This window comes from Vanacampus margaritifer, chromosome 3 (assembly GCF_051991255.1).
Source record: "Vanacampus margaritifer isolate UIUO_Vmar chromosome 3, RoL_Vmar_1.0, whole genome shotgun sequence".
Taxonomy (NCBI): Eukaryota; Metazoa; Chordata; class Actinopteri; order Syngnathiformes; family Syngnathidae; genus Vanacampus; species Vanacampus margaritifer.
The window spans coordinates 3169360-3181589 of NC_135434.1; the positions used below are offsets into that span (position 1 = coordinate 3169360).

Sequence of the window (12230 nt, forward strand, 5' to 3'; positions counted from 1 at the left end):
GAACGTCACATTGTATTGTCTCTTTGTCAGGGCAAAGGGGGAGCGAAGACCCTTATGAACACCATCATGCAGCTGAAGAAGATCTGCAACCACCCATACATGTTCCAGCATATCGAGGTGAGCGCCATTTGTGTGCTAATTTAAAGCAATCCGATAAAGTTTAAGCTATCCACAGTGAATCCGCTCTTTGATTGTTTAATTCTCTACCGCAGGAGTCATTTGCTGAGCATTTGGGCTACTCCAACGGCATCATCAGTGGGTAAGTTTGACTGAAAAAAAAGCTTCCTATTATCCCTTTTCCTATCCACTATTGACAAAAGCTAATGATTTGATGTGAAGCCAACATTGCGTGCCAGTAATTGCCAAGCCTTGTCTACAGCTCATTATTAGCACAGTGGCAGTAATTAGAGACGTTTTTGTCAGAAGGACGGAGTCACAGATAATCGGCGTCTGTTCCGATAGCTGTTATTGGCGTGCAGCTACTCCATGTGTGGCCAGTGCTTGAGCTTCAAAGTGTTGTGATGTGAAAACAGACAGAATGTGTGTGGTACTATGAGCTTTTTGTAATTATTACTCTGCACTGGCTAGCCTCAAAGGAGACATATCATGGATTTTATTTCACAAATTTAAAGTAGCCCTACAACAAGTCTGTAACATACTTTTGTAAAACTGCCGCTAGGATCAAGTCTCGCTGAAATGATCCTGCTTCCGCAGCTCATCCCACCCTCTACTGCAAGGCCAAAGCAGAGCTTTCTTTGCTTTAATCCTTTAAGCAACAACAAAAGCAGCAACTTGTACACTGACAAAATAACCCATATTCATATATTCGTAATATTAGTGCCACACTGGGCTGAGAGAAAAGTCAAGGCGTTATGAATCCAACTCGAGTTCGAGGCAGGACGCCCTACTTCAGCATGATTGGGCAGCAGACAATCATATTGTTCATCAGTAATTGTGCCGTCTGTTTGCAACGCAGGCCCGACTTGTACCGAGCGTCCGGGAAGTTTGAGCTCCTGGACCGCGTCTTGCCCAAGCTGCAGGCCACCAACCACCGAGTGCTGCTCTTCTGCCAGATGACCACACTTATGACCATCATGGAGGACTACTTCGGCCACCGCAACTTTCAGTATTTGCGACTAGATGGTAAGATTGCACAAGAGGTGTTAATGATTAACTCTTTCAAACCCCAAAACATATAAATACGTTTTTTTTATATACTTTGTCCTTCACTCCCAAAAATGTATTATGCATTTTTTTAATGTTTTTTTATGCCAGAGCATACAGAAGATTTAGATGCAGTTTCTGATGTGAAGAGGTTGCTTAAAGCAATGGTAATTATTACAAAACAACGTCCAGCAGGTGGCAGCAGAGTATAAGAGATCAGCCAGAGCCATGTTGCAGCAAGCTCTCTCAAATCAGTCAAAATCAAGTAAAACAGCCAGGAGCGAAGGAGGTCGCTTCAGTGAAAAAGGCTGAGAATTAATAAGTTAATTGATGACATTGATCATGTCATTAAATACACACAATAATTATGAACAATGATTTAACAAGGTGGGAAACAGATACAATTACACCACACTTTATTTGTATATGACTGTTGTAACAACAACCCTAGGAAATACCAATGTCCCATCACTTCTGCGCCTGCTACTCATGTGGTCTTCGGTGGCTACCCACATGCACCATAATGGCGACTGGTGCTGTAAAGTAAAGCGAGCAGAGAAATTGCATTTAACATTTAATACATTTTGGAATAGGGATTAACTGATGCAGGTAGAAGATTGTTATGTTTTATACATATCAATATAGGCAACTGATAAATTCCAGAGTACAGATGGATGTAAAGGTGTATTATCATGATAACCAGTTTCATTCAAAGTCTCGGTAAACAGCTTTTCAACTTGGAAATGGAAGAGAAATTAGCATATTTATGTGGGGTATGCCTGGAGAATTAAACAGCCACCTGATTAGGTTTATGGGTGGTTGGATCAAATGTTGCCTTTTCCATTGCAACCTTGAGACAACTTCAGTTCTTGAATCCTTCCAGGAACCACCAAGTCAGATGACCGAGCGTTGCTGCTGAAGAAATTCAATGAGCCGGGATCGCAGTACTTCATCTTTCTGCTCAGCACCCGGGCTGGCGGCCTCGGACTCAATCTGCAGGCCGCCGACACCGTCATCATCTTTGACAGCGACTGGAATCCCCACCAGGTTTGTGGGGTTCTTCAAGTAATCTTCACAAAGACACTGCGCATCTGAACATGGGATTAAAATGGCAGCCATCTCTGTTGTGACGTTATTACAGTATCGTAGCTTTCAGAATACGCATATAAAGTATAATGAAAACCATCCAAGTAACAATTGGCACTGCCAGTGTCCACTGAAAAGTGAGCAAGGGTTATATCATGATCACAGTCCACAGCCACACACATGCAAGCACCAAATAAAAAAGCCGCATCTCACCGACTGATTTCAGGACCTCCAAGCGCAGGACCGCGCACACCGCATCGGCCAGCAGAACGAGGTGCGCGTGCTGCGCCTGTGCACCGTCAACAGCGTGGAAGAGAAGATCCTGGCGGCCGCCAAGTACAAGCTCAACGTGGACCAGAAGGTGATCCAGGCCGGCATGTTTGACCAGAAGTCATCCAGCCACGAGCGCCGGGTCTTCCTGCAGGCCATCCTCGAAACCGAAGAGCAGAACGAGGTGTGATGTTTAGTATTACAATGCATTCGAGTTTCAATATTTTTACTGGTTGTGGTAATTATTTGATAACATTTTAATGCCTTTTTAATTTGTTGTTTTTGTGTGTGCCAAATAGCCAAAAATGGGATTTAATTAAAATGCAAAAAAATAGCATTTTTTGAACCTTTTGTAATTGGCCTTGGTGGCTATTCACTTTATTGATCAATTGATCAAATTATTTCAGAGTAGGTTTGGCAATTTAACTAAAGTCAAGTGATGTTTTTTTCCCCCCACTTTTTGATTAATTGTTAGAAATTTTAAGAAGCCAATTTACTTTATGGAGTTTTGGCTCACAAAATACTTCAAAAACATGTTTCACAATTTTAATAATGAATAGACAAGTTACTATAGTTTTAAAATATTTGAATGAATAAATGAATGCATATTTGGCCATGTTCATTCTCCAGGGTTTAATCCTCAATTCAGATTACTACTATTCCCACATATGCCCACTTTATGCATCATGTCTCAAGTGAGATTAAATTAAAAGTCAAATACTGTATAAAGTCAACATAGGTGGTCCAAACAACTTTGCAGATTTAGCTTTTGATGAAGTATAGGTCAGATATATGCCATCGGTTTGTTCGTACGCATTGCAAATAATCTGATGCGTGTCCAATCTAGGACCACATTTGAAAGTGATTTGAACAAAACCGGAATTAAACCATCAGACAGGTTGCATATGAGCAAAAAAAAAATCTGATTTGGGTCACATTTGCCTGCAGTGTGAATGTTTGTTTTTAACTGGACTTTGCAGTTGAACCATTTTCTGCTGTTGTCTTCACATGTAGGAAGAAAATGAGGTACCGGACGACGAAACCCTGAACCAGATGATCGCCCGCAATGAAGACGAGTTTGAGCTGTTCATGGTAAGGCAGCGAGCGCCATGTGCTTTTTTCCTAACGACGTGTCGCCGCCGCATTCCCATTAACCCGGACACGCGGTTGCAGCGCTTCGACATGGACCGGCGGCGGGAGGACGCCCGGAATCCCAAACGTAAGCCGCGCCTCATGGAGGAGGACGAGCTGCCCTCCTGGATCATCAAGGACGACGCCGAGGTGGAGCGACTGACGTACGAGGAGGAGGAGGAGAAAATGTTCGGCCGAGGGTCCCGCTGTCGACGGGACGTGGACTACAGCGACGCGCTGACTGAGAAACAGTGGCTGCGGGTAAAAGGCGCAAGCGTCAGTTAGCAAGAGTTCATGGTTTCAAACGAGGGTTCAAATTAGGCTTTTGAGCTCCTACTGTGGACCGCCGCCCACTATGTTTGTTAACGTCAGGCCGTCGAGGACGGCAACCTGGAGGAGATGGAGGAGGAGATCCGACTAAAGAAGCGTAAACGCAAGCGGCGTCAGGACAAGGAGCCGTCGGCCAGGGAGGATTGGAGCGCCAAGGCCAAGAAGAGGCGAGGCCGTCCGCCCACCGAAAAACTCTCGCCCAACCACCCCAAAGTCACCAAGCAGATGAACACCATCATCGACACGGTTATCAACTACAGAGACGGGTGAGGACCTCCTCAAGGGTTTATAGCAGGGTTTCAAACACAGATCAGGATTAGGGTTTCAGGCCTGACTTCAAATAAGGGTTATGTTATAATGTAGACTTTCAAGCCGTTCAAACCTGATTTATGGTTTCAAACAAGGATTTTAGAGTTTCCTCAATAAGAGTTTTGAGTACAGATTAGGGTCTCAAACACGGATTAGCATTTTAAATAAGGGTTAGTGTTTCAGAGTGGGGTTCAAAAGGTTGGGTTCTAAGTAGGGTTTCAAGCCTTGGTGTGCATTTCAAACAAAGATTAAAGATTCAAGTAAGAATTTGGATTTCAAAGTTTCAAGATTTGCTCTGTCCCATCATAACGGCCTAATCTGCATTGGCCATGCAGTGGATGCAAGACAGGCACATTTTTCCAGTCTCAAAATTGTGTGATTAATAATTGTGGATTTATTTAGGCTATTTTGACAAAAGCTTGTCGTAATAGGTCTGCTTTGATTGAGTTTGTTGAACATGGCAGCAGAAAATGTTTATTTTTCACCCGCGTGTTCACAGTCCAGCTTGGTGTCAAATCAATAGTTTGATCAATATACCAAAAGAGCAAACAGCCTCAGGCTCACGTTTTCATCCATTTTTTACACGAGGGGATCCGAGACTGGAGGTGCATCATAGCACCTCAAGCACAATAAAAAATAAAAAAAAACAATAAAAATTGCGGACCGGATGCTTCAAGCCTTGAAGCATTTATTAATTTCTCCTGAGAGAAAAGGATACCATATGCTCAAATTAAAATCATCCAACTGTCTTGCAAAAGTATTGACACCCGTGGAACTTTTCCACATTTTTTAAATGAAACAAATGTATGTTATCAGAGATTTTGCTTTCTGTTAACAGACATATTTGACTGCCAAAAACGTTAAATAACGTTTAGTAAAATCCTATGGAGGAGTGCCAAAGACGTTAAAAGACGTTTTTTTTTCAAAACAGGTGAAACTAGCCATTTTCTATTGTTGATTACTGAAAAACGGAATAAGGTAGAAACAAACTTTTTTTTCTGATGAAAGATGAGAGTCCAATCTTTCATTTGGTAGTATGTGTGTTTCCATAGTCCAAACACATAATTTTCTGTGGACCTTGAAATATCAGTCAAAAATGCTTGAATCGGCAGGCACCCACGGCATCCCTTTTCTGAAAACGTCTGGCAGTCAAAGAGTTAAGAATGTTTCTATTTGACCAAATCTCATTAGAAATGTTGTGTTGCCTTGAGAATGAGTGACCCGACTCGGCCCATTTTATCTGTTTATTTAAAAAAAAGAGAGAGCAGTGATGTATTTTTTAGCAATTGTAGCAATACCTTGGAATTAGTACTACAATTTATTTTTCCTACATGTTCAGTTCGGCATCACCTCTTCAGCATTCACACGCAATTTCCACAGAAATAGAAAGTCTACCTGTGAAAATGGTTGCAAGCTCATACAGTGCGAGCTGTGTAATTTGACAAAATGAGAAAAAGTTCAAGGGGTGTGAACACTTTGGCAGCAGTTAATGATGCTGTCAAGTTTCGTGTGTGTTTACAGAGTTGACGGCAGGAACTTAAATTGCTGTCAACTTGGGGAAATTGCGTTTAAGAAAAAAAAAATTGATGCCAGGGACAGCTTCTGTCATTTTTACATTTTATCTTTATGCCGCGCCGCAACAAGACTTGTTTATCCGCTTGCTCTAAAAATAACGAAATGAGAAATAATTAGGGTGCCAAACAGTTGTGTTTTCAAATTTAATGTTTAGAGTTAACGACAAGAATTGGAGTTTCAATTGCTCTCTAAACATGAATTTAAATCTATGGCCATATGAGAGGTTACTTCCTGCCTACTGAACAGCATTTACTGTTTCATCAGAAAGTAAGATTTAATCGGCAAAACTCTTGGCCGATAATTGCCTTTTTAAAAAGGCATTCGGTCGGGCCCGTAAATAAACTTCCAGCAACAAAGAAACTTGTTTTAAGTTTGTTATGTTGTGTTTTTCAGGGCTGGCAGACAGCTCAGCGAGGTCTTTGTCCAGCTGCCGTCCAGAAAGGAGCTACCGGAATATTACGAGCTGATCCGAAAGCCCGTGGACTTCAAGAAGATCAAGGTATGTCGACGGCAAGGCTCCGGGTTCTTACGGGCTCAAGCGATCACCGCATTCTCGCTCCGCAGGAACGCGTCAGGAGCCATAAATACCGCAGTGTTTGCGACCTGGAAAAGGACGTAATGCTGCTCTGTCACAACGCGCAGACCTTCAACCTGGAAGGATCTCAGGTCAGCGGAAATTGAGCTCGCTGTCAATACAATACAATTGCGTTAAATCCCCAGAAACACATTTGGTGTACGTCATCTCTGCTGACCTTTTGGCGTTTTGATTATAAATGAAACAAATGAATGAATCACCACAGTTGCTATTTTCAAAGAAGGGTTTCAAGCAATGGTTCAAGTTTTCAGGGTTTTGAGACAAGGGTTAGGATTTCATATTAGTGGTGGCGCAACGGATCATCATTGATCTGTGGTCGGTTCGGATCACGCCCGATCCGCGAATTGGTTTGTGGGGGGGAAAAACAAAACAAAAACAAAGTGCACATTCACGGTCAATACCATTCTGACATGTCAAGGAAGCTGAAACATACTGAATGTAACACGCTAAACCGAACTTCAAAATAAAGTTGACCAACTACAGTAATACATAGACGACAATGCAAATAGCCTTAGTAGACTTTTACTTTGAAGTTCGCCCACGTCGTGGCGTGATGGCTAGCTTGACTTCCCTTGTAAATGTTTCTCTGATTGACATTGTAGTTGGAACCAACATCAACACAACGCTATCCCGAACTCATGTTCAATTGCTAATTTAGGACGCTACGAAACCGCTAATTAATTACGTTTTCATTGTATGATATGGCGGAAGTCTCCGATGTAAGTGGCTAGTGGCTAGCTGTTAGCATGACCAACGAGTGTCTGGCTGCTGGCTGGTAAGTAAATTTGACAGCTGGTGCCTGGCATACTTGAATTCTTTTTCAATATTCTGGACCAAGGAGAAATAGAACGTTTGTCTTCATTTATTTTACAAAACACTTTTGACCATTTAAAAAAAGAAAAACATTCAACTCAAAATGTCAAACTTAGCTGTTTAAATTATAGGAAGACAACTTAAAGCCATTAATACGCTGTTATTTTACACATGAACCGTGTAAAAATAAGAATGTTTTTCAGCCCCATATTGCACTTAAAAGTTGTGTTCCTAAATCGGCTATATTAGACATTTTTGAATAGATTTTTTTTTTTTTGCTGATCCGAAAAAACGATCCGATCAGTGTCTTTTGTGATCCCTTGCACCACAAATTTGGGTCTCAAGCCTGGCAAAAGGGGGTTTTAAAAAGGGGTTCGAAAAGAGCTGGTTTCTAAAGAAAGTGATGTGAAGTGAATTCATCCCGTTGAGATTCTGATCATAAAATATGGCTGTAAGACGGGTCGTCGTGTAATACTGAGCAGCCACACCTTTGCCGACATGTCCCGCAAGATCTACGAGGACTCCATCGTGCTGCAGTCGGTGTTCAAGAGCGCCAGGCAGAAGATCGCCAAGGACGAGGAGAGCGAGGACGACAGTGAAGACGACGAAGATGAGGATGAGGAGGAAGAGTCAGAGGCTGAGGGTGAGCGCGCGCACGCGCACACACACACGCACGCACACGAACAATGTGTTCTCATTGTAATTCTGCGCTGCAAAGCCAGACAGTCGCCCTGTGAGGCGAGTTTCATTTGACTCCCCCTGAGAGTGGCACTGCCTGAGGACAAAAAAAACATAACAAACAAAAGAAAAGTCTGGATGAGGCTGTCTGCTTTCAACACGTCTGCTCTTCTACTAGGGAGGTTAATAAGGTTAAGGTTTCAAGCCAGGGTGAGACTTCGATGCTGAGGCTTTCCAGCAAAAGGTCGATTTTTGGGCTGTCAAATTCGTGTTCGGTTGTTGGGGTTTCAACTCTGGCAAGGGTTTTTTAACTCTTTGACTGCCAAAAACGTTAAATAACGTTTAGTAAAATCCTATGGAGTGCCAAAGACGTCAAAAAACGTTTTTTTTTAAAAACAGAGGTGAAACTAACCATTTTCTATTGTTGATTACTGAAAAACGGAATAAGGTAGAAACAAACTTTTTTTTTCTGATGAAAGGTGAGAGTCCAATCTTTCATTTGGTAGTATGTGCGTTTCCATAGTCCAAACACATATTTTTCTGTGGACCTTGAAAGATCAGTCAAAAATGCTTAAATCGGCTGGCACCCACGGCATCCCTTTTCTGAAAACGTCTGGCAGTCAAAGAGTTAAAATAAGTGCGAGGGTTTCAAAGTAGGATTTGGGGCTTGGATTAGGGTTTCAAACTTGGATCAGGGTTTTTCACCGCAGGGTTTCAAACTTGAGCTCGTGTCTTAACAAGACTTAGTATCCAAGAAAAAATCACGGTGTCAAAAAAGTTTTAGGGCTTCAAATTGGGGTTTCAAGCACAAGTTTGCGTTTTAATCTTGGGTAAGCGCTTCAAATCAGGATTAGGGTTTCAAGCTTTGATTAGGTTTTCAAACAAAGCAAATGGTTTGAAAGTAGTGTTTTGGATTTGAGTTAGGGTTTTTAAACAAGGATCAGGATACCATTTTCAGCAGTGAAAAGTTTATATTTTGTCCAGAATTAATTGGATAACGTCATTATTTTTCACGTACAATTAATTACTTCCTCAGCACAGGTGATGTCATCTTCAGTCGACAGCAAGTAGAAAAAAATTGGACAAGTTACCATTACCACGTTAATTATAGACAAAATATTAACTTTTTACTGCTGAAAATATCTCAATGAGTCAAGTATTCCTTTAAATTAGGGTTTCAAAACTATGGTAGGGTTTTCAACAATGGTTAGCTTTTCAGTTAAGTGTAAAAAATGATTGATGCTTCTGATTGGTTGTCCAAACAATTTGCAAGACCTTCATTCCAACACAAGATTATGACATCAACAAACAAGTGATGCTTTTCAACGTGGTGCGGTTTTCTCAATCTAATATTTTTTATGATTATTCTTACATTCACGCATGCGCAACCACCAATTTAAGACATCACTTGTGGGTTGCAGCCAAGCCGGTGTGGGTGAAGATTAAGCTGAACAAGGAGGCGCGCGGGAGCTCAGAGCGAGGCAAGAAGAGGCAAAGCCGAGCCAAGGCCAAGCCCGTCGTCAGCGACGACGAAAGCGACGACGACCAGGACGGCAATGTGAGTCAAAACTTCAACAACAATGGCCACAGTCAAACCTTCACTTCCCAAACAGACGGCAACGTGTTAGGGGGGAAATTACTGCTCGTGTCCAAAAAAGTTAGCATTTCAAGCCAGGATTCGGCTTTCAAATTGGGGTTTGTGGCTCTGATCCATCTCTGATGAAATCAGACACGTGAAAGGAAACTCATTTCAACATTTCATCATGCAAGCGTGGGGCTCAAAATGTGTCGATGGCAAGCGGAGGTGTATAATGACTTTGGAAGGTTCTCTTCCAAGCCCCTCTGAGTGCCATCAGGTGTTTGCTAATCATGACAGCTTCAAATCCACCAGCAATCTGCCTGTTGTTTTGCTTACGTTTATTACGTTTATTACCTACAAATATTGTCACACAAGCCGCCGAGCGTCGGGAGGAGCTGAAGACAACGTCAGGCAGATGCAGCATATGTTGACGAACGACTAAAAGCCTCACTGACAGCTTCTTCCGTCGTGTGCGTGTCTCAAGGTTGATTGGTTGCAGCTCAAAGCACCGCTCGTAAATAACGACTTTTTAAGATCTCAAGCAAAAGAAATTTGATGCCACACTTTTTAAGTTCTGATGCTTTTTAATGAAGGCGCAGCCATTTTCAGTCAACCCAAAACACATTTTTTTGACAGTAATATGTTCTATGCAGCCGCACTAGTCTAAATATGGTTTTCTGGTTAATATGTAGCAGCCAAATCCAGCCGTTTTTATCCATCTCAGGGAGGCGGCCATTTTGCAAAGTGCTGCACTTTGAGATCCGCACACATAAAATCGAGTAAAAAAAAAACCACTATAATTTTGGGGAAAATGGACGACAAAACGTGTGTGAAAGATGAACAGATGCTCCCATTCAAAGAATGAAGTGCAAGTGAACGCGGCCACACGTCTGTCGACGGCAACAACTTTTCAAACGCCCTCGCGGCTTCTTTGTGCGTCTCCGCAGGACCAATCTGACATCAGCGATGACGAGTGAGGAAGCGTTGGCGCCGGGGACACGTGAACACCAACAAGCTCCTCCCCTCTTGTTGTCCAGGTTCTTAATTTGTTTTCATTTCATCCTTTGTTTGTTCACGCGGTCACCCCCCCCCCCCCCCACTTCCGTATAGCTTCAACTTTTTTTCACCTTGTAGTTTATCTATATTATATATTTTGAGAGGTTTATGTCACACGTACTCGCTTTTGCCGTTGTTGCGCAATGCTTACGCTCGCACTTTTGAGAAAAAAAACAAAATGAACATGAAATGTCAAGATTTCATGTTGTTCATCGAGAGCGGGGGTGTCCAAAGTCAGCGGTACTTCAAGACGAAAGAATGTAGAATGGAGCCGTTTTCCAATCCTCAGCAGGAAGGGATCCAGCTAGGTGGCAGCTAGCGCCAAATGCTAAACGCCGTTGACTCCTGAAGAAATTCTGTAGGAACATCAAAACCATCTTGTAAAGAAAAAAAAAAAAGATTTGTCCGTTTTTTAAATGAGCATAAAAGGCAAAGCAAAGCAAAAAATTTAAAATCATTTAAAATGCCCATTATAATATAGTTTTTCATTTTAACATCAACTAATGCAATCTTACGTCATTGTATTTTGATATTTGTCCACCAGATGGCGATAGTTGTGCCATTCAAAGCATGCAGCAGCGTTTCAAACCCTTTCCTCGCCACAAGCAGTGCCTCATTAATCGAACGTTAACTTTATAATACCAACTTTACTTAGATGCGTTCGATATATAAAGTAATCCAAGATTTTTCAAATCCCCGGATAGTTTGTACTTATGTATATTCCTGGCTGAAGTCATCTTTGATGAGAAAAGTTTGGGCACCCCTGACTGAGGGCTGCACAAGCGTTTTATTTTCCCATCTTTGACGGTTAAGCGTCAACATCCACTTTTAATGCTTCAATTTGAGGTGGAGAAACAACATTAAAAACAGTATTATAGCTTTTTACACAATGTATTGGAATCAGTATTTTTCATTTGAGGGGCGATTTGATTTGTCACAAATCTTACTAGTCATGTTTAGATGTTTTAAGTTAGCATGAGTCCTCATTTCGCAGTATCCTTCCTCGCAGATATCATTCATAAGTGTCGTCTTAAATGTTTGCTTTCTTTGCACAGCGTCTTTGTGGTTGTATTGCCGAGCCCAGAGCCAATTAAATATCAATTTGGAGCACCAAAACATTTGTCCCTTTTATTTGTTATTATTAACTCTTTGACTGCCAAAAACGTTAAATAACGTTTAGTAAAATCCTATGGAGGAGTGCCAAAGACGTTAAAAAACTTTTTTTTTCTGATGAAAGATGAGAGTCCAATCTTTTTTTGGTAGTATGTGTGTTTCCATAGTCCAAACACATAATTTTCTATGGACCTTGAAAGATCAGTCAAAATGCTTAAAATCGGCTGGCACCCACGGCATCCCTTTTCTGAAAACGTCTGGCAGTCAAAGAGTTAAAAAAAAAATAATTCAATACATTCTGAAGATGTAACAGGAACAGGAAACATGGGAATCAAAGCAATGAGAGTAGTAGTCACCTTGGAACATTGAAACTTGGACAGAGACACGGGAAGAGACAGCAAAAGACACATTTAAGAATAAATACAAAATGAAATTCCCATCAAAGGCCCTCAGGCGGGACAAGAGAAACAAAAGTGAGAGTCGGTTCATATAAATAATGAATGAGGGCACTTGTCAGTTCACTGTGAAACA

At 41.6% G+C, this 12230-nt stretch overlaps 1 protein-coding gene across 1 annotated transcript in view; it reads left to right on the top strand.

The window, feature by feature from the left end:
* The window catches only part of smarca2 (SWI/SNF related BAF chromatin remodeling complex subunit ATPase 2), a 31549-nt gene extending 19847 nt beyond the window's left edge, over positions 1 to 11702 (top strand). The window contains exons 22-34 of the mRNA XM_077561514.1: positions 31 to 117; positions 213 to 259; positions 977 to 1143; positions 2048 to 2211; positions 2477 to 2704; positions 3535 to 3612; positions 3694 to 3912; positions 4024 to 4247; positions 6259 to 6364; positions 6430 to 6531; positions 7784 to 7916; positions 9373 to 9509; positions 10478 to 11702. Coding sequence (XP_077417640.1) covers positions 31 to 117; positions 213 to 259; positions 977 to 1143; positions 2048 to 2211; positions 2477 to 2704; positions 3535 to 3612; positions 3694 to 3912; positions 4024 to 4247; positions 6259 to 6364; positions 6430 to 6531; positions 7784 to 7916; positions 9373 to 9509; positions 10478 to 10507 — 1722 coding nt within the window. The 3' untranslated portion in view covers positions 10508 to 11702. The remainder of the gene's footprint in view (positions 1 to 30; positions 118 to 212; positions 260 to 976; positions 1144 to 2047; positions 2212 to 2476; positions 2705 to 3534; positions 3613 to 3693; positions 3913 to 4023; positions 4248 to 6258; positions 6365 to 6429; positions 6532 to 7783; positions 7917 to 9372; positions 9510 to 10477) is intronic.
* Positions 11703 to 12230: the final 528 nt, after the last annotated feature.